This window comes from Pleurodeles waltl, chromosome 8 (genome assembly GCF_031143425.1).
Source record: "Pleurodeles waltl isolate 20211129_DDA chromosome 8, aPleWal1.hap1.20221129, whole genome shotgun sequence".
NCBI classification, from domain to species: domain Eukaryota; kingdom Metazoa; phylum Chordata; class Amphibia; order Caudata; family Salamandridae; genus Pleurodeles; species Pleurodeles waltl.
In genome coordinates, this window is record NC_090447.1 from 1,315,655,472 (window position 1) to 1,315,682,015 (window position 26,544).

The 26,544-nt window shown below is 43.7% G+C and overlaps 1 protein-coding gene across 1 annotated transcript in view; it reads left to right on the top strand.

Annotated features, from left to right (window-relative positions):
• Nucleotides 1-26,544, top strand: part of ARHGAP20 (Rho GTPase activating protein 20) — a 252,881-nt gene that overhangs the window by 190,604 nt on the left and 35,733 nt on the right. Inside the window, exons 8-10 of the mRNA XM_069202303.1 lie at nt 78-144; nt 10,497-10,685; nt 21,007-21,185. Coding sequence (XP_069058404.1) covers nt 78-144; nt 10,497-10,685; nt 21,007-21,185 — 435 coding nt within the window. The remainder of the gene's footprint in view (nt 1-77; nt 145-10,496; nt 10,686-21,006; nt 21,186-26,544) is intronic.

Here is a 26,544-nt window from a genome sequence, read left to right on the forward strand (position 1 = left end):
TTTATCACTATCTTTCACTGTTTTATCCATGAAGGGACCAAAACTACATTATAAGCCATTTGTGTTTTTTTTCCTAGTGCTCTGAAAAGGACTACCAGCTGTGGGTCATCTCAGGCAAAGATGATGCTCCTTATCCTCTAATAGGTAAGAGTAATGGGTAATTGCTTTTTGGAAAGCATCCAGATCAAGTAACCTAGAACAACTTTTCTCCCTCCCTCTTTACCAGCTTTGGAGAGAGTTTTTAAGAATTCTTCCCAGCTTCTAACACACAAAGTCACTACCTACTTCCTCTGCCCTTTTGAAGCCCCATATGCTTCCCCTGCTATCCCCTTCCCACCACCCTCATGCAAAGAATCTGCTGCAGGCTGGTTCCTGTGAATCAATCAATCAATCATAGGGATTTATATAGCACACTTGTCACCTGTGAGGGTACCCAGGCGATATGGCACTGCTGGCTCTAGTCGAACAGCCAGGTCTTGAAGCCTTTCCTGAAGCCCTGAAGGGAGGGAGATTTTTTAAGGAAGGTTGAGAGGCTGTGCCAGGGTTTGGCTACAATAAAGGAAAAAGCACTTCCTCTGTAGGAGCTGGGACAGATGCAGGAGGTGTGTGCAAGGGAGAGTGCTGCGGATCGGAGGTGTCTGGAGGGTTGGTGAAAGTTCAGTCGGTGGTTAAGGCAGGTGGGTCCTTGGTTGTGCAGTGCCTTGTAAGCATAGGTCAGGATCTTGAATTGGCAGCGCTTGTGTATCGGCAGCCAGTGGAGATGTGGGTCTGTCTAGGGAGGTCCAGAATGAGTCTAGCTGCTGAGTTCTGGGTTACTTGGAGACATTTTGTGAGGTGTGATGAGATTCCCACATATAGTGCATTGCCGTAGCCCAGGCAACTGGCGATGAGGGCCTTATTGACAGTTCTTCTAGCAGCGACCAGAAGCCACTTGAAGATTTTCATAAGCATATGAAGAGTGAGGAAGCAGGTGGAGGAGATTGCATTGATCTATTTCTCCATGTTGAGTTTGTTGTTGATGAATATTCCCAGGTTTCTGGTGTGGTTCGTGGGGAGTGTTCCTAGTTTGGCGGCCCACCAGGAGTCATCCCAGGGTGAGGTGGAATTTCCAAATAGCAGGACTTCAGTTTTGTCGGTGTTGAGTTTGAGGCAGTTGTTTTTCATCCAGTCAGTGATAAAGTTCATACAAAGGTTAAAGTAGGTCTTTATTGCAGACAGGTCTTTAGATAGTGAAAGGATGACATGAGTGTCATGTACATAGGAGATTATTTTGAATCCGTGGTTCCTGACCATGCTGGCCAAGGGGGTCATGTAGATGTTGAAGAAGGCGGGGCTGAGGAAAGAGCGCTGGGGTACGCCGCATATGATGTCTTTAGGTTTTGAGGTGAAAGGGGGAATAAGGACTCTCTGGGTTCTGCTGGAGAGGAAGGAAGCAATCCATTTCAGGGCGTTACCTCTGATGGAGTCTCTTGATCAGTGTGTAATGGGAGACAATGTTGAATGCTGCCAAAAGGTCAAGGAGTATGAGTGCAGCCACTTCTCACTGGTCTAACGGTTCAGATGACATCCGTAGTGGTGATCAGTGCAGATTATGTGCTGTCCATGTGCCCAATTAACCCCTAGGCCCCTGCCCTATGCTGTGTGCCCAGTTCCCAGCCCCCCAATACCCCACTCTGTTTTGCAGCATTGGGGGAATCCTTCAAGCCTGCTCCCCAGCTTCACTTCCTGGTTATTCTGCCTCAATGTGACATTCCACGCATGTGTACCACCTCCTCCCGACCAAATCCACTTCCAGGATACCCTGCAGGTTGGGTCATTTGATCCTGTGGCCATGTGGCAGAGTAGCCTTCTTGCAATGCTGGGAAAAGTGTCAGGTTTTACAGTCATCTTCTCTGTCTCCTTTTTCAGCCCTTAATGTGAGCCCCAGTGCTTCACCAGATCCGCACAAGGCCTCAGTGTTTCCACTGCTTTTTCCTGTCCTCGCCCATTCCCATTCCTAGAATGCCTTACAACCATCAATAGCTCAAATTTGTCAGCAGGGCCAAAAGCTCCAAATTGCCCTTCTTATAAGGGAGTCTTCAACAGCAAAGGGCCATGTAAGCAAAGGTTGATTGGTATTGGTGACTATCATAGTTAGACCCTGCGGTGGCCCAGGACCCCACCTCTTCCTAGTCTCTCTGCTTCCTTACACATTGCAAAGGGCCACAGTGTCCAGACCCCGATCCACCCTGCACTCAATGAATATATGGGTGGGGGGCATCAGACTGCTGGCCATTTGTTTTGAGTCCACCTACCCACCAGTTTGGTTCGACCTGTTGAATCACACATCACCACTTTTTCCCCATCTCTGCAATTTATGCTCCAGTGTGTCATACTTGATTTTGCCATGCTAAGATGTATCATATGCAATGCTCTCTGACATATTATGTACTAATGTATGCTACCCTTGATACCTACTATGTGGTGGTCTACTGTGAGACATTATGCTGTGATTTACTTTGATCAAGATTACTTTATGCTGTGTAAGTAAATCTATCATTATGTATACCATTGCTGGCTCACTAGCCTGCCCACTGTTGTCAGCTTCTCACCGTTTGAATCTGGGACCTTCCTTCTGCTCCCCTCCATTATGTCTCCTCTCCAGTTTTCTTTCTCCCCATCCACCTTCTTAAGTCTGCTCTCCATTTATCCTCTGCGCTTTCACTATTACAAATTTTCGTGCCCCTCACATCTTTCATCTCTTGACTCTACTCCTCTGCTCCTCTTTCGCCACATCTTCCTTTCACTTCTTTCTCCATCATTTTCATCTACTGACTTTGCTGACCCATCCCCTTTCATTTCATCTTTACCTCTCCAACCAAAATCCCATCCTCTTGTTTTCCTTTCCTCTATGCAATCTCGTCATCACATTCTCCTTTTTCCTCTCTTTCATCATGCCCTATCGGCATCGACTCTCTTCCTCTCTCCTGTCGCTGACAATTTGTTGTCTCATTTTCTTCACTCTTCAACTTATCTCTGTCCCTGCCTCCCTCTCCTTCTTCACTCTTTCATCTGTTCTTTCTCCAAACTTCTTCACTGAGGTCCTTCTCTTACACGTGTCCTTTCTCCTAACTTCTCTCCCCTCTTCTAAGCATTTTCTCACTATTTCCTCCTCTGCCATCCAAAATCATTTTGCATCACTTTTCCCCATCTTCTTCTTTGTCACTAGTCTCCATTTCGTCCTCTCCATTTCACCCCCCAAAAAGCCCCTTTCTTTCCCCACCCTGCTCCCTTTTTTCTTCTTGCCCTCCCTTGCTTTCTTCCTTCTACTCTCTACTCTGCTTCACTCTTATTTCTTTCCTTTCGTCCCTTCTCTCCAACTTTCTTGTCTGATCTTTCCCAGTCACGATCACCTTCCATATCCTTTTCTCCTCTGCTGCCCTACCTTCATTTTCTCATCTACCTACTTCCACGATTGACTGTCTTCACTCTCCTGTTTTCACTTCCCATTCTTTACTTTTCCACCCATTCCCCCACTTATCCCCCTACGTTCACTTCCCAGCTTGCAATTTTCAAGCTTTTCGTACTGTTCCCCACCATTACCCTCAATTATACTTCTCCTATAGTTCCCCCACTCTCATCCTTCCTCTGTAACCTCTCCTTCCCTGTTCCCCTGTAACTGCCCTTTCCTCCCTCCATCATGTTTCCTTTCACTGCATTTCTTCTTGCACACACTCCTCTTTTGTCTTTCCCGTCTTCTCTCCCTCCTTGCTCTTCCATAATTCTAATTATTCAACCACTCCTCCTCAACCCTCTCAAAGTTAACCTTTTCTTTTCCACCCCTCCTTTCCATCTTATATCATTTTTTCTCTCGCCTTCCCCATCACACTTACCTAGGAGTATCACCATAAGGAGCTAACAAAGAACATGCCACACTTCAAGCCTACAACATTTCAAAATCAAAAATTCTACAAGTAGGAAGCACAACCGTGAGATACTTTCACTCAACAACCCAAAGCATACACCCACCCTTAATACCCTCTCCTAGCTGAGTTCGCCATACCATACTTCTCACTCTCTGACAAATGCAGACCTATTCCATGGTACATAAACACTCCACTGAAAATCATGACCCACCCACTACACCTCTTTCCCCAAACCATCTAGCATTCCTTTAACAAAGTTCATCTACTTCACATTTTGCACCACCCAGAACACCTCACTCCTCATCCAAACCGCAGACTGCATGTGCATAATGCAACTCCGCACCACTCATCACACTACACTGGCAATGTACCATTCCTCCTTAAACACCTCCATTTTCCTTGTGGGCACATTATAACCAAAGCCACAACGTGATACCACCCACACATAAAACGTGCATACTACTCACCACCTAACCTGTGTACATTACATGGTACATCACTATACCTCCGCGCCAGTCCTCACACAGTAGATTCCCATTAGATATCACTTTAGAACATCATTGCTGCAAATCCAACCATCTGATATATTGCCATGCTCCAACAACCCCACTCCACAAATGTGACTACATGGAACACAATACACTTTACACCAAAGTTCACATTGTTCTAGAATTGAGAAAGATCCAATATACCATGCAACATTATTTCCCAAAACACAAGATGAAAATTACCGAAACCAAATGTGATCACTCCCCATTACAAATACAGACCTCTTTTACCATATTTAACTAAAACATCTCCTGATTAAAGGTACGCACAGGACCAACCCAGAACCACCTTGGAACACTCCATCTAACTGCTATCTCTAGCTATCACCATACAATACCAAGTGAACTTAAATTCTAGCTAACATCACATGTTAACAAAACAAGCCATTAGGGGCTGCTCCTCCGCTAAGGTGGAGGAGTGTTGCCTCGCTGCTTTCAGCAGAAGAAAAATTAAATGATAATTACCATTTTATTTTTTGCTGAGCCTGGGTCTGGCAGGGGCAGGGCCGGAGGGAGGAGTGGTGGTATGTGCACCTGAAGTGCGCATGTCTGTTTAGCTGGCTGTGTTGGACCGGCCAAACAGACACACGCACTTTGCATTTCTCCACCCAGCTGTATTTCACAGGCCGCTCACACCAATCACAGCGCTGCTGTCATGCTGGTGACAGCAGCGTTGTGATTGGCTGAGGGGAGTCTGGAAGCCTGTGTGCTTCTTAGACGGAGAGGAGGACAGAGGAGACAGACTGGTCTCCCGACCTGACCAGGTAAGTAGGTTTTTAAAAATATCTACATTTTTTTTTAAACCCCACCACCCCTGTTCCGTAGCAGTCGCCACTGCAAGCCACAAGTTACAGCAACATCCAAAATGGTAAATGAATGGAGAATAAATCTGAAAAAATATTTTTTAACTAAATGAATTGGCATAAGATATAAATTATATGTAAAGAGAATTTAGCATGAGGGAAGTCTGCATTACAATTGTTTATACAGGCAGCTTGCTAGATAATCAGGTACAATGAAGTGCTCGTATTTGTGTGGTGAACAATAAAAGCGATAATGGATAGAGTGAGAGAAAGGGAATGAGAAATTAAGGAAACCGGTTTTTATAGCATTTTTTATTTAACCCTCCAGTGCTATTGACTTGTCCATTCGGAATAAGTCATGGTTTCGACAAATAATGACTAACCAGTTGGCGAGTTACCATCAGGACGATAAAATATTGAGCATGACTACCAAGGGACACATTTATGGTACCTGAAAAAGATGTATTAATCACTGTGATACAGGGGGTTCTTATTAAGGTGCCAGAAGCAGCAGAATGCAAAATGGACCTCTCCAAATAAGGTCTTTACAATTCTAGTCAGTCAAAAAGGCAAGGATTTGTCAATCATGAGTGAGTGCTTGGTTTCAGACATGGACTGTAGAAGATGTAGTTGTAGGATGTGGCAAACTAACACGGTCAGTGAATCTTTACCTATTTTACTGACAAGAATTGAAAAAAAAACCTCATTGAAGGGGTTTGCTGCTTCTGACTCCTTAGTTAGGATCTCTCACCTCACAGCAATTGAAAAATATTCCCCCGGAACCATGCGGGCCTCTAACCTTTGCTCTCCACCCACGTGGAGTTATAGTGTTGCAAGACTGGTCTAGAGCTAAACTTACATGTTAACATAAAGACCCTGATAAAGTCAGCTAATCTGCTGCTGCTAATCCTGAGATGGGTATTTCATATTCTTCTGGTGGCTGGTCATGGAGCAGTGGTGCAGGCTAATGACCTTTCCTCTGAGGACCCAAGTAAAAATAAGTGATGGCGGGCTTAAATACGATCTCTCTTACCAGGGACATCTTAAGAATTTTGGGTGCCCTGGGCCAAATGTATTTAGGGGTCCTCTGTTCGGAACAGCGTTGAATTTAGTATTCGGTTTCAGCTCTTTCATGCCATCTTTGGCCAGGTCACTAACAGTACACAGGAACACTCATCCAAATTCTGTGTTTACATCTAATATTCAGGGATAGTGATGTGTGTTTTTGATATTGTAACACCGCAGCAGCTCGCTAATATTACTGCAAATGATCTCTGTGACACCCTCCAACTCCTCATATGTGAGGTCCTGTTTTGATCTAAAAAACGTTTTTATGGATGTGGCATGAAACACACCATTTTGCAGAAAAAATAGACTCTCACACATCACCCACATTAAAAATAAATTATAAGAAACAATATTTAAAACAATCTGTTTTGGAAAAATTAAAGGTCCTTAGGGCAAGACTCTGAAGAACAGAGCTGGTTCTACCAGCGAGCCCCTGACAGCCTGGGGCCTTGGGCCAGAACCACTTTCTTCATGCCTTAAAACATCTGTTTCTTACTCCACTGAAAACAGTTCTACTTGCCACAGCCAGGCTGATTGCTGGGCTTAATACACCTATACATTGGAACATGCATGTTTCCCATTAGATGCCAGGCTAGATTTTAAGATGGCTTGCCAGGTCTTCATTTAGAGTCATGTGAGAATCCCCCGACATGTCGTGATGAACATTTCAGAAGGAACACTGAGCATTTGTAAGTGGTGATATTCGGAGGTTGTAGATTCCAAGGTATAAATGATCTTAGAACAGTGAAACAGCATTTTATGTTATGGCCCGAAGGTTTGGAACTCTCCCAGAGATAAGAGAATTCTTTGATAAGCTATGGAACGAAGACGGATATAGTCAACAATGGTTTAAGCTGTGATTTTTTCAAAGTAACCACATCCCAAAAACGATGATCCTTGGAAGTATGGAATCTAAGTTAGCCTATCAGGCTGAGCCAAATGTACCTGGTAATTTTGGGGAACTTATTTGTGAATTGAATGATTCAAACAATAAGCAGGTGAAAATGGATTGCACATTTTTTTTCTAATCATCTTTTAGAAGAAAGTTTCAAGGTTAGACACTTTTAAATGGAGTATGAACTTCTAATCTATTTTATGGTATAGGCACTGGATTCATAGAATGTGTCCAAGTGAAACAGGGAATAAAGGAGTCAAAATTGAAATACTTCATTTACACACTCATGGGCATTGTCCGTTATTTTTAAACTCGGAAGGAAAGCAAATGTAACATTAAGGCACAAGTAGTTACAGAGTTTGTTTCCAGAAAGTTTAAACAGAGAAGAGCGTTTTTCGTTGTCTTATCAAAGAGAGGAAACAGCACAGTAAAAATGAATGCATTGACTATGCCTGTTATGAAAATAGTTGCCCTTTTCAGAATTCGAAATGTCTCACAGGTCTCAAAGTAACTTTCGGCAACTTTCTACGTGGAAAAGTAGCAGATTTCAAATTCCATTAGCAGTCCAGCACGTGTGTGGCTTTTAAATAGAAGGCTGTGAAGGAAAGTGTGTATTTTCGATTCTAAAATACTAATCATTTATGAAATTATAAGGTTTTTTTCTGCCTACATGTTACCTATAAATGTTTCAAATTGTGATGGCGAGAAATCACTGGTCCTTGGTCCAATTGTGAGTTTTTGTTCTGATGACTGAATAGTTTACATCAAAAATTCAGAATATTTTAGCATAAAACACCTTACTCCAATGCATGTTTCCACAGTACGTACACAATGCAGAGACAATGAGGCTAACGAATGGGTGTACCTTTTGAGTGCTACTCAATCGGTTTAATATTTTATGTATGAGCTTATTCCTATGTGCTGCACTTCTGTTACAGGGGATCAAAATCTTGCTAAAAACATATGCATTAAAAACACTGACACTTCCCCCGGTGTGCGATCCCACAGTAACTACACAAGGCTGTGACAGACGCGCATAGAAAAGGGAAACTCTGATGCCTCGGGGTTCTAGCTTTTAAATGCGGTTTTCATTATCTACAGAATGTGTCATGGAGTTTGATAGAATAGTACAGACTTCTTAAAATGGCTCTTAAGTTACGTTTATCCAATTAAGTCTAGGTAAAGAAGATTTTAAACTGGAAAAAAAACAGAAAAAGGAAAAATAGGGCAAAAAATACTAAGATTGAAAAGGAGATTTTAAATAACCTTATTGCTTTTAAAAGCTTAGCAAAGTTCCTATAGGAAATTATTGTAGGCAGGACCTTCTTAGAATGTGTAGTGGAACAGGGCAGCTTGACTCTGGGTAGGGAAGAAGGTCGGTTTGTTTATCTCATGTACCTTTGACATTGAAAGACTTGTAGAAACGCAGGTTTACTGGGGATTTCAAACGATCCCAGCGAAGTATTGAGTTTCTGTAAGAAAGATATGGGGAGAGAGCATTTACCACTTCAACTCTGAGGTCGTAGACGGCAGGTCTAACGTGGTGCAAGGTGTGAGTACGTTAGGTTGGGACAGAAGGTCTACATTTAATTTAATCCGAGATTTAACTGGTATTCAATAAATTGATTTTACAGTGGGTTTCATTTACTCATGCTTTTTCATGCTTCCATGTTAGTGTCATAAGGCAGTTTAAGTTCACTAGAAGTTCCAAGTTAATTATTTTTTGTCATCAGTGTTGGTTGGGCTTCGTCCTGAGGACTCGGGCCACATGACCACTGATGGGTTTTAGCTGCCTCTTCCAATACTAACACCCCCTTATGGATGCTTTGAGATAGAAAGATTGTCCCTCATTTAATAATAAAATAATAGAACTTCAGTGCTATTCTGCTCACAGTCCCACCTCTCTTAAGCGGAATATGAACCCTGGTGTACTCTGTGTACACATGCAGTCACAGGTAGCTGTGTTCTGTTACCAGTGCAAAGGACTGCAATGGATGTATCGAGCAAAGAGGGTGACAGTGAGCAGCCGTTTATTTGGCTGACCTGATTTGGATTTTCTAGTTTTTGTCATAACAAAGATTAGGTCCAATCTGGACTAGTATGCCAACTACAAAGCCCCTCTCAGCCTGGTCTACTATCTGGAAGGCTGCGGCTAGGTTGACGATTAGCAAAGATGCAGAGCATTTATTATCTCTGAAGATGTCTCTCGGTTCCAAAGCTGCCTTTTTTTCATCTTGCAAGTCGATATCCTGTCCGGCAGTGATGTACAAGGTTATAAGTGATATAGCAAATGGTCCTGCAGCTAGCTAATAACCTCCTTCTTCCTGATTCTGCTGGCAAAGTGTTGGTTTTAGAGAGGATTATACTAGGATTTTATCAGGGGTGGGCAAAATGTCTCATTCCACCGGTGGGATTGGCAACATTTGGCAACTCCGTGTCACTCTTGTTACTCAGAGTTCCGGCCAAATTTCACCAATCTCTATGTGGAGGATTTTTTTTCCCTGCGAATCTCCAGAAATGCGAGCAAGATTTGCGTCCCTTTGAGTGATTTTCTAACCTCATGGTTAGAAGGCTTTTTCTCAAATAGATTTGCAGCTGCTCCAGTAGACTTTCTACTCAAACTGCAGCAAAATGAACTTGAATGACCTTAATCTCTTGCACACCACGTTGCGCGTTCATGCTGATTTTTCAGCACTGCTCACTCTACTGGCGCTAAATTGCAGTATGGCATGCATATTCTCCACCTGTTGGCAGAACTCTGCAGAATCTCACAGAGTTTTTATGTAACTCAGTAGGTTCTCCCCACCGCTAGCTTTCACCTTGGAGCCTTGGCTTTGAGGATTATGCCCCATAGAAGGGATGCATTTAGAAACTCCTTGGTAGTCTGTAGACTTTAATTTTTTTTGTGACCTTCACAACTTGGTTATTCCTCCCCAGTGCCTGCGGAACATAGAGGTGCCTGGAATCTCAGAAATCTGCAAGATTTGTGTTGTCATGGGTTTGCTTTACGCTCTTATACCTCAAATTGTGGATTGTTTTTAAGGCGATTCCCGGCTCCAGTGTCAGCATGGATGCACATACTTTATGTGATGAATATCCCCTTGTCTTCACGTTAGGTTTTCAGTTGGCCTGGCAGAGAGCTCAACTGTGTTGGTGTAACACTGATTGAAGACTTGTTTCTATAAGTTTACCCGGCTGTATAGTATGGCTGTGTTTTTTTGTAAAGTTGTTTCTGTAGTGCAGTCTGTTAAACTCCGCTTTTGTGTTTTTTCGGCAGGACATGAAAATCCCTACGAAATTAAAATGAGCCACATTCGAGATGCAGTACTGCAGGCGCATGGCACAAAGGACTGCACCTTCCCCCTAGACGTTCGAGCGATGGACCCAATGGTGCAGTTGCCCAGGGAACTGCACTGCCAGTTCATCCTCAAGCCCATTCGTGTGGCTGCGTGCCAGCAGCTGAACGGTAAGTGCTCGTTCCTCCTGCTCAGACCCTCGTAAGGTACGCGGTGTTACGTTCTGTTGGTGGGCAGTTTGGGTAGTTTGTGTAATTTTGTTCTCATTTTGCCAGTGAGACCTACACAAAGTGTCAGGGCCAGCTTTAGTGGGTGCGACCGGTGCCAATGCACTTGGCGCTGACTTTGGTGAGGGGCGCAATGTTTAAAAATGCCTTTTGGGTTTAAAAGCAGATGAGCTTCCTTGTTCGTCCAGCAGTTTCAGGCAACAATAAAAATGTCAACAAAACGCAGGGGATTAATGTTACTGCTTGTAAGAGATGCCAATTTTGTCTAGTGGCAGTTTTGACTCACCTTACAGTAGCGCAGAGGGATAAAGTGCCTGCGCAAAGAACGCATACCATGCAGATCACAAACCTGAGTGTAGCGCTTAAAAAAAAATTATGTTGGAGAGGAACTGGAGACATGAGGGGCTCTGTTGGAGAGTGGTGAGTAAATCCGTAGATAAGGAGGTCATGGGGGTGGCGGAGGGACAAAAGACTGCGTGTTAGCGCTGGTGGCGCGCAGTGCCAGAAAGTGTAAAACTGCGGAATCCAGCTGTTCTCAGGTTCAAGTGAGTCTGTGTGATTTTGATAGCTAAGTTGCGCTTCGCAGGCGCGTAAGAAGGGCAGGCAGAGACAGCCGTGTTGTTGTAAAAAGCAGAAAGGTAAAGTGACGTCTATGGGATTTGCCCTCGTCGTCCCGGAACCGCGCTTTTTCTCTTCACGTCGGTGACGCACAGCAGGTCCGCCTCGTTCCTGGCTGAGGCGCGCTCGGCGCTGATGCGGACCCGGCTGGGCCTTTTGATTGACAGAAGAACATTACAATCCATTAACATGTCAGACTAAGGGAAGCCTGTGATGTGGAGCGGCTCATTAGGGTAATGTTATGCAGAGGCCTGGTGGGATCCCAAAGCTGACTTGGCAGAGCTCAGCTAAAAATAAACCACGCGGGCCCCGAAGGGGCTGCCCTGTGAACTTGGCCCTGCTGCCCGCTGCTCAGCCCGGCCTTGAAAGCGTTGGTCACACTGTATCGAGTCCAACGCTGCAGTTCTTTTCGAGAACGAAGGATTACAGAAATATGGAAGCTGAGATGCAACTGGTAAAGAACATTACTGCACTAAAAGGAACATAAGCTGCGTTCTCATGTGTAACAACAAAGAGAAAACGCTGCATGATCGGATGTGCAGCAAGGGTGCGAGGGCCCTAGTGCAAGTAAGGAAAACACATGCTTTGCATTAAATGAATATATCCAAATATAGTCCAAATGGAAAATACTTTAACGGGCCCTATGGAGCTGAAATCCCTCGTACCCTGAAGTTTTTAATGCAATGTTTTTAACCCACCAAGACTTGCTGCACTTCCTGCGCTCACACCACAGCATTTATTTATGAAAATATGCTCAATGCAGTGAACGCATATTTAGAGTTTCGTTATTGCATCATTTTGAGGTTGAAACCTGCCAGGCAGCACATCGGTCTGTTTGCAAAGATACATGGGGGACATGCTGAAAGCATACCTAGTAATGCAGTCCTCCCACTGCTATCCCCTCTCTTGCTTCCATGCTTATGCATGTGTTTTCCTGTCACCGGAGTGCATTGTGGGAGTATTATAAATGGGCTCAAATCACTAAATTTAGCCAACGTATACATTTATTTTTGCCCCTGCCCGTGATGTAACTTGCGCTCACACCTCACTGCATTTCCTTGGAGGTCTCGCTCTAATACTAAAGGCTTTGTATGTATGATTTAATAAATCATTCATAGAAGTGTGAACAGCATATACTTAGTGCTACAATCCCTGCCTTACTTGGAAGACAATCTTCTTTCTCAGTTTAGTACTGGTGAACTGTAATCTGGCGGAAATGTGTCTTCAGCATCAGGCCCTATCCCGGAGGTGAATGATATAATTTCCAATATCTGTGGCGTTTTGGTGCATCATCCTCCCTTTTAGAGTTCTCCTTTAAACAGCAGTGTGTCTGTAAGAACATCTTTCTGTCTCTGCCTTGCAGTCATGTATATATTTGCCAGCCATGAGTTATAAGCGCATAAGCTTTGCTTGCCCACTGGAGCATTAGTGCACACAGTACAGGCCCCCAGGCAAGAGGCAATCTCCAAAGCGTGCCATTGTTCAGCTACGGGATGAGTACATGCCTGTTCCACCCCGTGAGAAAATAAATTGGCAAATTGTAACATTTGAATATAATACACTATATAAGTCATTCTTAGGCTCAAAGTAAGCAAATAACTACAATCAGGCTGAGATCATCTGAAATATGCCCCTATAAGCCAGTTTGTAAATGGAGTCATTCACTTAACTCTGAATAAATCCAGTTAAGATATTATGGTCGGTTAAGGGAGGTTTTCAGATGGTGATCTGCTTATCTAGCCTACTATTGAAACAAAACATTTAATTATGCTGCACGTTTTCAATGCTTCAGGCAGTGGGCCGGTAACTTGTTGCTATAGTGTGCCTCACTCTCAGACACTCTGTAGAGAGGTACATTTTACAATATATATTGCAAATTACTAAATGTGTTAAACTGCACAGCCTTATCTCGCCTCTGAGCAATCATCAGCCAGGACAAGCCCGGGTAGGTGGGCTGATGAGGAGGAGTGGGTGGATGAGGTGACGGAACCCATGCCCACCACGCCACAGTCCAAGGTCATCCATCCAATCCCATTTACGCAGTCTCATCACTTCCTTCTGGCCAATTGAAGATAAGACTGTCTTTGTGTTGGACCCAAGACTACAATACAGTTCTTAGTTTTAGTTCCTCTTAGCAGAGTGTTCTAGAGTTTCCAGGTCACTCACTGTTGGCACGGTGTCCTGCTTCAATTCCGAGGCTTTCTTCAACAACTCTGTGCATTCTGGTACTTCCGGTCTTTTGTGATTCCATTTGACTAATGCAGCAGAAGACCATTTGTGGAAGTAAATCCCAGTAGTGGAAATGAGTGCTCTGAAGACATAGGTCGACAAGCATCTCTGCCTGCGGAGCAATGGGCAGTCTGACCCAATCAAACACGGGGTTGCTTTGTAACAAAACTATAACCATCATCATGTATATCACCGACTTCCTTGGTAGGTTGCTGTCTTTTGAGGCGAGGTTTGATAAGGTCCTTCCTGAAGTTTAAAGATGAAATGTGCCACAGTAATTTTAAAGCAAATATTGGCGAAGAATATTTTGCGAGTGCCTCACACAGAGGACTGCGTTGGAATTCCATCTGCAAAACATTGGAAACTGTTTGTTTTTCATTAAAAAAGTTTATTCAAGCATTTGGGATAATGTCTTTCGTTGAATTTGTATTATTCGTTTACTTTACTATTTCCACACCATTAAGCTAATACCCTTATGAGCGAGTACTACATAACAGTAAAAAGCGATGTTCAGGTACACCCTGTGCATTGTCCAGTATTGGGGCATCAATGTTTGTGTGCTCCAGGATGCCTGCATCTTGCATCCTGTACAGGCCCCACCAGAACCCTGTGTATCAGACATGGGCACAAGAAGGCTGCATGCGTGCAAAAGTCTCAGGATAACCACTGGTAATGTAATTGAGCTACAGTTACATTTACCGAATGCAATTGTATCTTGATTGGATTCCCAGAAATCTGGCTTAGGCCTGCCCATCCGAAGCCTACGTTGGGCACCTTGTTCCAGACTGTGGATTGTAAGACATGCATGTGAATGGCTGCTTCTTGGACCTACATTGAACACCTCTGTACCAGACTGTGGATCGTAAGGCATACATGTGAATGGCTGCTTCATGAACGTCTGGGAAAGGATGGGCCAACTAGACTTTATCCCAAACTTTCCACTCCTCAGAGCATTAGCTGATCAGTCACTTTACTAGGGCATCTCCTGGAAAGGGTATTGATGACCTGTCTCTCCACAAATACATATATTTTCTTCTTAAGCAATGAGTTCAATATATCAGGTTGTGTTATGTAAAGTGCGTAGTGTCTCTATGTCTAATGTCAGTTTTATCATTCAAACTCTTCTAAATAGTTTATTTTAAACGTTATTAAAGAGTTCTGAATGGTGAATGTTCAACCATTGTGTAAAAGGTAAAAGTTACACAAAGAAGCCTGCTTGTTGTGAACAATGTTTGGCCACTTCATCAGTTTCCGGTGGACAGGCCCATGCTTCCCTTCAAGCTCAGCAAGCTACTTCAGGGACACATTTGGGCCTTGGTTGCAGTGCTCCCTATGTTTTGTGGATGAGGTAAGCAACCGTTTATAAAGTAGTTCCAATTTTACTGTCGATAAGTCAATCCTATTGCCCCCTTCGCCACTGACACACGCTTTCATACCCACTCGCACCCTGATGATATTTTGAATGGGCCTCGTTCCTGACTTCTCAGAACGGTTATTATGCTGTGGTTAGCATGTTTTACAGAGGGGAAGTTTGAAGGGTGGCCAAAACAGAAATGTTATACTTTGTTGGAGACTGTAAAAACAGAAAACATAGTGATTGTGGTGTGCAGAAGGAAAGAGCCATTATAAAGACAGAGTTTCCATGCTGTCTCTGTAGCAAGGACAGAAGGGCATGTGTTTGTTAAATATTTTTGAGAGACTGTGGAGTTTACCTTCCAAAGTAGTATTTGAAGATATACTATAATTAGACTGTCGACTTATTCAATAGCTTTATTTGTAACCATTGAAACTGAAAAGTTTGGCCCCTTTCTATGGAATTGACATACTGACGCCTTATGTTTGTGTCCTCACTCCAAGCTGAAAACCTGGGATCATCAGGAATGAATGCTATTTATGAACAACTTACATTTAAGATTTTATGATGAAGAAAATTCAGATTAACCTGTTAGGATAACATGTTATGTGTATTCATAGAGCATGGCTAATCACCTGAGAAGGTGCTGAGTAGGGCAGGTCTGAGAGGGGAGGAGATCTTGCCTGTCTCGTCTGGAAGAGCCATGTCTTGATGTTCCTTTGTAAGTGCATTGGTGGGGGAGGGGGTGTTGCAGGAGGTTGTTCCAGATTTTGGCTGCAAGGTACGAGAAGGAGCATCTTCTGCTTCTGGCCTACTTGATAGGACAGAGGTGTACTTTTGCTTGAGACACAGATCAAAGGTGTCTGGTGAGTTGGTAGAAGTTGAGGGGGTGGTTGAGGTACGCTGGACTGTGTTGTAGAACTCTTTGTAGGCATGGGTGAATAGCTTGAACTTACATCTTTCCTGGCTGAGAGCCAGTGGAGATTTTTGAGGTGAGGAGAGATGTGATTATTTCGCAGAATCATCAGGATGAGTCTGGTGGCGGCGTTCTGGGTGATTGAGTCGGCATAGAACATGGGCTGGGATTCCGAAGTAGAGGGCGTTTCCGTAGTCAAATCAACTTGTGATAAGAGCCTTGGTGACTGTTCGTCTGGTGTTAAGTGGGATCCACTTGAAAATCTTGCGCAGCATTCATAGGACGTGGAAGCATGATGAGGCAACAGCATTGATCTGTTTGCTCATGAAGAGTTTTGTGACCAGGATGATCCTGAGGTTCTTGGAATGGTCTGTAGGAGTGTATGGGGGGGCCAAGTTCAGAGGGCCACCAAGAGGCGTCCCAAGGGGAATGGTTGTTGCTGGATAAAAGGACTTCGGTTTTATCTGTGTTGGGCTGGAGGCAGTTGTTTGTCATCCAAGCAGTGACGTTGCTCATGCAGTTGGCGAAGTTTTCTTTTGTGATGCTGGTTGAGTCGGTAAGGGAGAGGATGAGCTTTGTGATCTGCATTGGATATTATGTTGATGCTGTAGGCTCTGACACTGTCCATAGAGGGCATCATGTAGATGTTGAAGAGTGTTGGGCTGAGCGACGATCCTTGAGGGACTCCATAGATACGTTTCTTAGGCTCTGAGGTATAGGGGGGAAGACTAACTCATTGAGTTCTGTCAGTGAGGAAGATGGATATTCACTTGAGGGCCAGTCCTCAGATACCCAAGTGGTGAAGTTTTCTGATGAGTAAATTGTGGGATACTGTATTGAAAACTGCAGAGAGGTCGAGGAAGATGAGTATAGCCATTTCTTCTCAGTTGAGGATGCTTCAGGTGTCATTGGTGGAGGCAATGAGAGCTGTTTCTGTGCTGTGGTTGGTGCGAAATCCAGATTGAGAGCTGTCTTTGAGTTGACGGAGTTCTATAACATGACTAACTCTTTAATGGCAAAAACATTTTCAAAATTCAGCCCTAAACTAATGCTAAACTTATTCCAGCCCTAGCCCTACACTAAACCGAGCCCTGATCATTATCCCTAACCTATCCCTACACATATCCTTTTCAGTGATTGCTCAGTTCAATAAATGTTACATTATTTACTAATGTGTGAAGCATACCGTCTTTTAAAATATTCTTTTTTCACAGCATCTTAAAACTGCATTTTTTATTTTAATTTTACATCATACCTTTTTCAATAGAGGGGTTATTCTTTCAAATGTCTTCATAATCCCAAAAATTATAGCAAGAGGAAGAAGCTGTCTATCGTATGCAGATGGCCAAGTGAAATGTTTCGTTTTCATTTCATGTGCTCGCCTGTTCATATCTCTCTTCCTTTTGAAATCATATTGCTGCCTCTTTACGCTATCTCTGCTCATTTTGAGAATGTCCTATTTTGTGTCATTGGGTCACATTGGAGAGTGCAGACCTGACTCATGATTTTGTAGACTTGGCATACACTTGATGCCGAACTGTACCCTCTATAGAATATGGCTTCTTGGCAGAAATACCAGTGTCTGCAGATACAGAGAGGTACAGCCGTCCCCTATTCTATTCAGTTTGTAAAACGTGAGAGTACATCACTAATTCTATTCAGTTTGTAAAACGTGAGAGTACATCACTTAGTGGATCCTCAGCTGCCAAGACGGCGCAAGCATGATGCCATCTCAAAAATGTTGAAAGAAAGGATGCACAGATCATCGGAGTGTATTGTGCTGTAGGCCACAGTATATTTAGCTGCCGAACTTTCAATTGTGTACCCATCAACCTCATTAACTATCATTGCTGAACAGATGGTCGCTTTGGAAAACAAGCACAGTATGGGGCTGAGGCTGGCATGCCTGGCAGGGGAAAATATCCATTTCATACTCAAGGTTTACGTCTTACTCCCAGCGTTCAGGGAGGCAGGCTGTTCTTGGCTTCGGACATTGAGAATTTTAAGTCAGTGTTTTATTTTCTATGAACATTTTGTGAAACGCCTTCCCGCCCACTCCCAAGAGGACCGTTCATCCCTGATTAATGTGTATGTGATCACAAGAGCAAACAATCCTCGCGACATGTGAGATTAGCATCCCTTTGTCGCCAAGAGAGTCAGCTGATGTTCCAGAGTGTGTCAGCACTCCACCTGCAGCATCAGTTTCCACCATTGCCTGAGGGACTGGAAATCCATGCAGACCTTAGCTACACTGGCAGAGCCCTTCTATTTCATTAGGTCCAAAAACAAAGCGACTAGAAGTCTTTTACTTATTCTTAAAGCAGTTTTATGCTGTTATCTTTTTGGCAAATGATTCTGGGAGACACAAAACCCTCACGAATCATGCAATATAGTCTTTGTAAAATGTAGAGCAATGGACCTCTGTTTTTGTTTGTTCATCTAAGTCCAGTTGTTTTCTCTGATATTATGGTGCTTTCCTTGCCAGTAAAAAATGTTTTGTCTCCCTAACCTCTTTTTAGGTCTTACCTCCAGATAGCTTTACCTGTTGAAAGACCTATTGTGAAAAATACTAGTATTTACGTCAGGTTTATCACTGGCTGGCTTAGTTGTTAATGTCATTTGCTTGCTTCTCATTCAATGGCTTTTCTTCCTCTTTTTGTGGTTATCCCGTCCCTGTGGCATAACTTCTTTACCATTCTTCTGATTGAATAACTTGTAACCTCCGCTACTTATGTTCAGGGAGCTAGTTATTTTTTTCTCTCACTTGTATCTCTCCTTGGTAGTGCCTGTTTTTTTGTGCTCTCTTCGTGTTCCCCATGTTACTCTCCCATCCCCCAGTTTTCTGTTGATTCATTGTTTTCCGGCTCCTCCATACTGACCACCACTCGTTGGCAACATTGACTTGCACCCTGCCTCTCCTCATCCCTTTTTTCTTGCAAACTGTATTTTATTCTAGCCTTTAGGAGGCTTCAGCAGCTTCTGTTTGAAACAGAGCTCCTTCTTTCATGAACAGCTCTTTCACACACTTTTCATGCAGTTGTTATATTTTTGTAATTTACCACCATATTGGAATGGTAAATTAAAAGAAAAAAATGGGCACCACATCATGACGTGTGCTCCTGTGTAGTCACGCATGTGTAGACATACATCATTATGCTGGAGCATGAGGTATGCATGCGTGCAATCATCATACTGAGGACAGCTTTTGGTGTATTTTTTTGTGGGAATACGGTGCTCTTCAGCATCGGCAGCAAGCTTTTTTAGGTTGAGCATAGCAGCACGCAAGCACTGCTTTTCCGATGTGTTGGTATGTATCTGGGCTTTTAACAACGCCCACCTCACGCCCATCACTACCATTCATTCATGGGCTTGCTCTTCAAAAACCCTTTATCATTGGTAACTGCTTTACTTTTGCCCCTCCTTGGGGTTGTTTAGTTACCGCCTTGGGCATTGCCCATGTTACATGGCTAATTGCACTTTTGCCAAAAAGTTTGACTGCGAGCAAACTTTTTTCCTTTTCTGTGTCTCTTCACGCTGATGCTCATGGCAACTGTGTCACTGTGAATCTGCTTGCTTATGTGAAACTATTTTACTTTTAATTTTCAGTTTATGTGGCAAGAAAAGTCCGGTTAGGAGTTTACAATGCTTATAGCTCTAACTCGAGCAAATGCGAGACCCACTGCATTGCAAATGCTTGTTTCTTACTGCTGCTGCTGAACAGCATCAGCAACAAGCATTGGCAAAGCCAAAAGGCAAGCTAAGGCCTTTCAAAGGGGATACTTGTTGGCTTTGCCATATTTGTTATCTTGGTATTGTATTATTTTCTATAAGAAGTAAGTTGAGTGGCCGAAAAAGTGCTCTATCAATCAATCATAGCATTTGTAAAGCGCACTACTCACCAGTGCGGGTCTCAAGGTGCTGGGGGGGTGCTATTACTGCTCGAAAATCCATGTCTTGAGGTGTCTCCTGAAGGTTAGCAGGTCCTGTGTCTGTCGCAGGTGGATAGGAAGACTGTTCCACGTCTTGGTGGCGAGGTGGGAGAATGATCTGCCACAGGCGGTCGTTCTGTGGATGCGTGGAACGGTGGTTAGGGCAAGGTCAGTGGAGCAAAGCTGTCAGGTTGTGGTGTAGAAGGAGAGCCGTCTGTTGAGGTATTCTGGTCCGGTGTTGTGCAGTGCTTTGTGAGCGTGGGTGAGGAGCTGGAACATGATTATCTTGTTGAAGGGGAGCCAGTGCAGGTCTCTCAGGTGGGCTGTGATGTGGCTGTGGTCGGGGATGTCCAGGATGAGGCGTGCGGAGGCGTTCTGTAGGTGTTGCAGTCTTTTCTGGAGCATGGTCGTGGTTCCTGCGTAGAGGGCGATGCCATAGTCCAGTCTGCTGCTTATGAGGGCTTGGGTGACCGCCCTTCTGGTTACGGTAGGGATCCAGTTGTAGATCTTACGAAGCATGCAGAGTGTGTTGAAGCAGGAGGAAGAGACACTCTAGAGAGAGTGGCTTAGAGCCCGCCAACGCTGATTAACCTGGAAGAATCCTCAGGAAATCTTTTGCACCCAGTGATTTCTTTTACTTTTCCCACCCTAAAGCTCTAAGCAATTTACTACTAAGCATTGAGAGGAAGGGCCAGTAGTAGTCAGTTTACAAAGATAAGAGACTTTGTAGTTCCCCGTTCACTTCCTTTTCTTGCTGCTGCCTAGATGCCCTCTGAAACTAGGACAAGGGAGGGATTAAAGATTGTGTCGGGGTATGTATGCCTGGGTAGGAGCTAAGCCACATTCCTTGTGGAAAGGAACATAGCAATTTGTTCTGGCAATGCAACACAAAATTAAAAAAATTCCAATCAGTATTACAAGAGTAGTGGCTGTGCACAGTACAACAAAAACAAAACTATGGCTCCATTTTCTTTGTGGTGTTCAAATCTGACTGTCAGTTCCCTTAGCAAGAGGGATTTATTTTATTCCTAACTGTGTTCTGTGACAAATGCACACACATAAAACCAGCACGCACAAGGTCGTGGCGTGCCCTAAGCCAGCTGGAAGGGAGCTAGTGTCGCTTATGAGTGCGATTGCTGTGACAACGGCCGCAGAGTAAATACCGCAGCTGTGGCGAGGATACCTCCATTCCAATAAATGTCTCACCTTTTCCCTCAGATTTGAGCCAGAAGCCATTCAAAAGGAGAAGATCCATCATAAACTGGGCCTTTTGGCGAGGGCCGGGCCCTCAGCTGGACAACGTGCCTGCGTCCCCCTCCCCTGTGGCCCCCGGCAGACTCTTCGGCCTCCCGCTCTCGGCTATCTGCGAGAACGACAATCTGCCGAAGCCGGTCCTGGTGAGTTTCTGCCACAACACGTGTTTCCGCTTCTCTCGCTTTGTGCCACACATCACTCCCAAGGTTGCGCCGGGGCGGGGCTTTCATAATGAACTGTTGAGTTGTTTCAAGGGTCCCTCTTGAAAACAGAGGAACTAGCTCTTTACTTTGATCAAGAGAATAAAAAAGGAGTTTTAACACAAAATAAGCACATTTCCTTCTGTTCAGCTGTATATAACAAATGAATCCCTATGGTTTGAATTCACACATTTTAAAGGCCCCATTGAAGGTTCTTCCTGTAAGGTGCCTAAAATCCATTGTGGGAGAGAGAGATGTTTAAACAGGTTATAAATACATACAGTGCTTTAAGTAGTCTTGAACCCAGAGACCCTCCTTTACCTCCTTATGCTGTTCATTTGCCATACTATTTTTACATTTCAAGTCATCTATTGTTTTTATCCTTTTAAGCCAAAGGTTCATTTTAAAACATGGCAATTTAATTTTAGGCTTCTTTTCGCGATTCTTGTTAATGTATTTGTTTGCGATGCAAACAAGATTGCTGGGTCTCAGCCCACAACAGACCTCACACACATTACTCTGAGTTATGTTTCTCTATGCAGATGTGAAACTCGGATATCACGGCTCAAAGACGAAAAGTATGCAAATAAGTAAGCCTTGGGTGAAATCAAGGTACACCTACTTTCATTAGATTCAGTGACCTTTCAAGCTGCTGTGACTAGACTCAAAATAAACGAGGTTTTGGAAAGTAGCTAAGGAGTTTGAAGTACAATATTGAAGCCTGCTGAAGGCACTGACAACTGACCTCTCCCCACTTCTTTTGTTTAGCGTCTGGCTACTGACAGCTTTAGTTGTCTGTTGTGAGCACTAATGTTATTAATAAAGGAGCACAGCATTTACCAGATGATGATGAAACAGATTGTTTTTTACTACACATGCAGCCAGTTTAGATCTGTCAACAGCAGAAACAGCCTCTCCAGCCCTGCGAGGCCTTCACACTGGAGGCCCTTGGCCAGTTTCGCCGCACTCACTCAACCCTCACCTAGGGTCGTCCCCCGGCTACTCTCCACAGAGTTCTGCACTGAGAGAAGGCCAGACGAATTGGCTTTTTCTCTGGGTGTTTAAATATTTTATTAATAACAGGAGCCAGACAAAACTGTGCCAATAAGTCATTTTCGAACTTAGAATACAGAGCTTACCTCGTTTTCAGGACACACACTAAAGTATTAAAGGAAATGCCCATTGATATTTGGGTTAAACACGGCGGACACGCACCAATCTTCGTATTAGAAATCCACTTCAGGAAATATTTGGGCAGGGAAGGGTAAAGAAGAGGCTAGCAGGGGAAGGAGAAGGGAAACAAAATTTATGAACCAGGCCATAGAGCACTCAACAAGGACAAGTTACATGCTGTTCTTCCATAATGCCCTTCCTCACAGAGCCCCAAGACCATGATGTAAACCTCAGCCCTACTTGGGTCACTCCTGACATTACCCCAAAAAGTTTCTGAAGTTTCCACTCATGAAAATCATATGTTTTGCCCGAATGTACTATTTTTAGCCAGCAAGGGTTTCACAAAGATGTCTGTATGTCCAAAGCTAGTCCTTCTGTCCCAATCTTCAGAATCTAAATTCTCCTGCCCTGAGCCTCCACCCCAAGTCTAAGAAAAGTTAAAATCACCTCTAATTTACTTGGTGTAAAATTGGCTCACCTTCACCAGAGGGCATCCAGAGTGTGCTAGTGATCTCAGACATTGTTAAAAATGGCTGCATTACTTCTTTGTTGTCTTTTTTTGTCAGTAGTGCAGTGAAAGCCCAGATATAAGTGATACTCTGCAGATTCTCCACCATATTAAGTATATTTTCAAGCATCAGCATTACAACAGAAATGTAATGAGGTGATAACAAACCCTCATCCTCTTTTCCTTCACATCCACATGCCCTTCACACTTTTGCACCCTTGTCTTAAAATGCCACCACTATGGTTTCCTCTCGAGGCACCTCGTGCTGCAGGTAAAGCACACCTCCATCACAGTAACCAGAATTTATCACATTATCCCGTTTCTTCACCATAGCGTCCGATGCTGCCAACAACTCTTTCTGCCCTTTAATCAGTTTGTCACTGCCCACATTATCACATGTCACCTCTTCAGCTTCCTATCAATAAGGATTCTAGGGCTGATACAGGTATTGGTTTCTTACCTAGACAATTTGTCCACAATGGCGCATAACTACATACAACATTACTGTGACTCTGCAGATGGTACCTGTAAGAAATTGGGTTTTTGATTGAGTTGGGTGAAAACTCTTCTCAAACTACAACCGCCGCCTTTGTCACGTGAACCACAAAGGCTAATAAATTAACTTGTACATAACCCTATGAGAGCTTGGCACAAAAGCATTCAGGTTTAACTTGGAGGCACTGTGTTAAGAATTTATGCACCAATCAAGTAGTAACCTAGTGAAAACATGACAGAAGAAAAAACTGAAGCCAATTTAGAATGATACCAAAATGACAAAAATCCAACCAATAGAACCAGAGATATGCAATTTTAATGGTTTAAGTAAAAATAGTGCCAAGAAGCAGGAAGCACTAACTCTGAGTACTTGGTCACGCTAGACAGGGACAAAGTCACAAGTTTAGGCCAACCACAATGGAGTGGGTGCCTGATACAGGGACCAGGTTAGTCCCACAGAAAAACGTAACTTTTTTCAAAGTCTGGCGCACAGAGCTCAAACCTTCAAGGTTTTGATTGGAGAAGCTCAACTAATGCCAGCAAATGGTGCCGAATCTGGGGAGGTACGTCTTGGGCACCAGGAACCAATTCCAGCAAAGACCAGCGGAGCTCGGGCAGGTCCAGTTGCAGGTCCAGGTGGGGCCAGTTGCAGCAGGCCAGCTGGGCAGGCAGGGAGGCGTTTGGAGCTTGTTGTGTCCCTGTAGCTCATAACCAGAGGTTAACCATCTGAACTATGGAGTCGCTCTTGTAGTCTTGGGTTCAAGGACATGGTCCTCACTCCTTCAAGCCGCAAGGCAGGACTCAAGCAGCAGGGTAGTCCTCTGAAGAACATGGCAGGGTTCAGCAGCAGGCCAGTCCTCTGCTAGAAGCTGGACAGTCCTCTGATAAACAAGGCAGGCCTCAAGAAGCAGGGTAGTTCTCTGCAGTATGAGGCACTCTTTCTGAAATCTTTCACAGGTCCAGGAGTGAACTGTGAGTGGCTCATTAGGTCCAATATTTATACCTGGTGCCACCCTTTGAAGTGGGGTTAACTTCTAGTCCACATCTGTTTCTTGAAAATTCCTTTCCCTGCCCTGGCTCCAAGGGTTCTAGCATACCAAAAGGCTGGTGTCAAGTTCCTTTCATGGAATACGACTGTGAGCGAACTTCAAAATCTAAATCCAACTTTATCATTAAAGAGGATTTTAAATTTAAATAAATTTGCCCAAACATGACATTTCTACCTGTTCCCAATCAAATGTTATCAGTTATTAAATGTAATACGGTAACCCAATCTTATGCTATTGGAAATGTAGACCTCATAGTAACGTAAAACAAATTTGGGAATTTTTCACTGCTAGGTGTATAAAACCTAAAGATGGATGTCCAACTTTTTAAATACACAGCACCCTGCCCAATGAGCTGTTTTGGGCCTACCTTAGGGGTGACTTGTATGTGTTAAAAGGGAAGGTTAAAGCCTCGCAAAAGGTTTATTTTGCCAGGTTGCATTGGCAAGTTAAAACTTCACACAGGCTGCAGTGCCAGGCAATGGGCATGCTTTAAAAAGCTGCCCAAACAACTCTTATACTGGCAAGCAGTTTGTGACAATCAAATAGAATAAAACCTTTGTCTGATTTGATTTCATGCCATCTCTTCTACATCTCCTCTGTTTGCCACAATCTCTTTCTACTGATTTTTACTTACCTATGTACCTTTCCCTCTTCCTTCATTTCTCCGTAACTCAACAATTTGTCTCAACTATCTCAGTACATCTTGGTCTATCCTACTATATCCTAATCTCTACCGCTCTCCCATAACCTCACCTATCTCTCCACAATTCTCTGTGCTTACTTCAACATCTCTCCCCCTCTACCTCCTATCTATCTCAACTCTGTCTACCCCAGCCACTGTGCACTTCACTGCATTGTTTCTATCCTTTCTTCCTATATAACTCCTCTAGCTATATTATCTTCCTCTCAACCTCCTCATTCTTTACCTCACCTCTCTACATTATCTTTTTCTCTACCTAATATCTATTTACCTATGTCCTCTTTCCCTGCCTATTTCTGTCTATCTTGCCTCGCAATTTACTTCAACCTTTGGTTGCCACATCAGTTCTCCACTCCCTCTGCCTTCCTATGTTTATCCCCTCTACTTCATTTCTCTCAGCACTACCTTACCCCCTTCTCACTACCCTTTTTTATAGGAACTGTTTTCAGTATTTAAACCTCCCTTCTTTATCTAATCTTTCTCTGCACCTCCTTATCTCTTTCAACTCACACTCACTTCCTTACCACTCTTTACACTTTTCTTTATCTCACCTGTCTCTACCTCTCTCGTCAACTCATAAACCTCTACCTCATTCTCTTTACGTCTATATCAACTTCAACCCTCTCTCTAGCTTGCCCTCTTTTCCTCTGTGTCAACATCTCCTCTCTTTCTCTACCCCACCTCTGTCTCTTTACTTCCCCACTGTTTACTCAAGACTTCATTTTTCTTTCTACTCTTCAGGCAGCCCCTCTCTCTCTGTATCTGTCTCTCTCTCTCCATCCCTTTGTCTCTCTCTCCCCTTCTGCCTCTCTTCTCTCTTTACCTGACCTGTCTTTCTATATGCCTTCTCACTTTGTCTTTCTCTCTCTCTACCCAACTGCTCTATCTTCCTTGCACCTCTGTATTCTGTTCACACTACCTCGCTACGATGTCTACCCCTACCTATTTTTGCCTTTACCTCCCTCTAACCTACCTCTTTCCATCTCATCTCTTTCTCTGCCTCACCCCAGAGTATGTAACAGCAATCTTCCTCTCTCTACATCTCCTGCTCCCTATCTCTAGTTATCTCACTCTAAGACCTTATTGTCTAGCTCTTCCTCTTTCTACCACTTTATGTCTTTGTTTATGGCTACACCACCTTTCTCGCTATGCTTTATTTCTCTCCCTACCTCATCTGTGTCTACCTCATCTCTAGCTCTACATTTCTTCTGTTACGTCTCTTTCATTATTCTGCTGTCTTTCCCTCTGTATCCTTAACCTGCCCCCTCCCAATACTCTTACTCAACAGAGTGAGAGATCACTCTCCAGCCAGAGAAGTATAGACATAAAAAGAGGAAATGATGGACAAGACAGGAAAAGAGAACTAATGACAACATT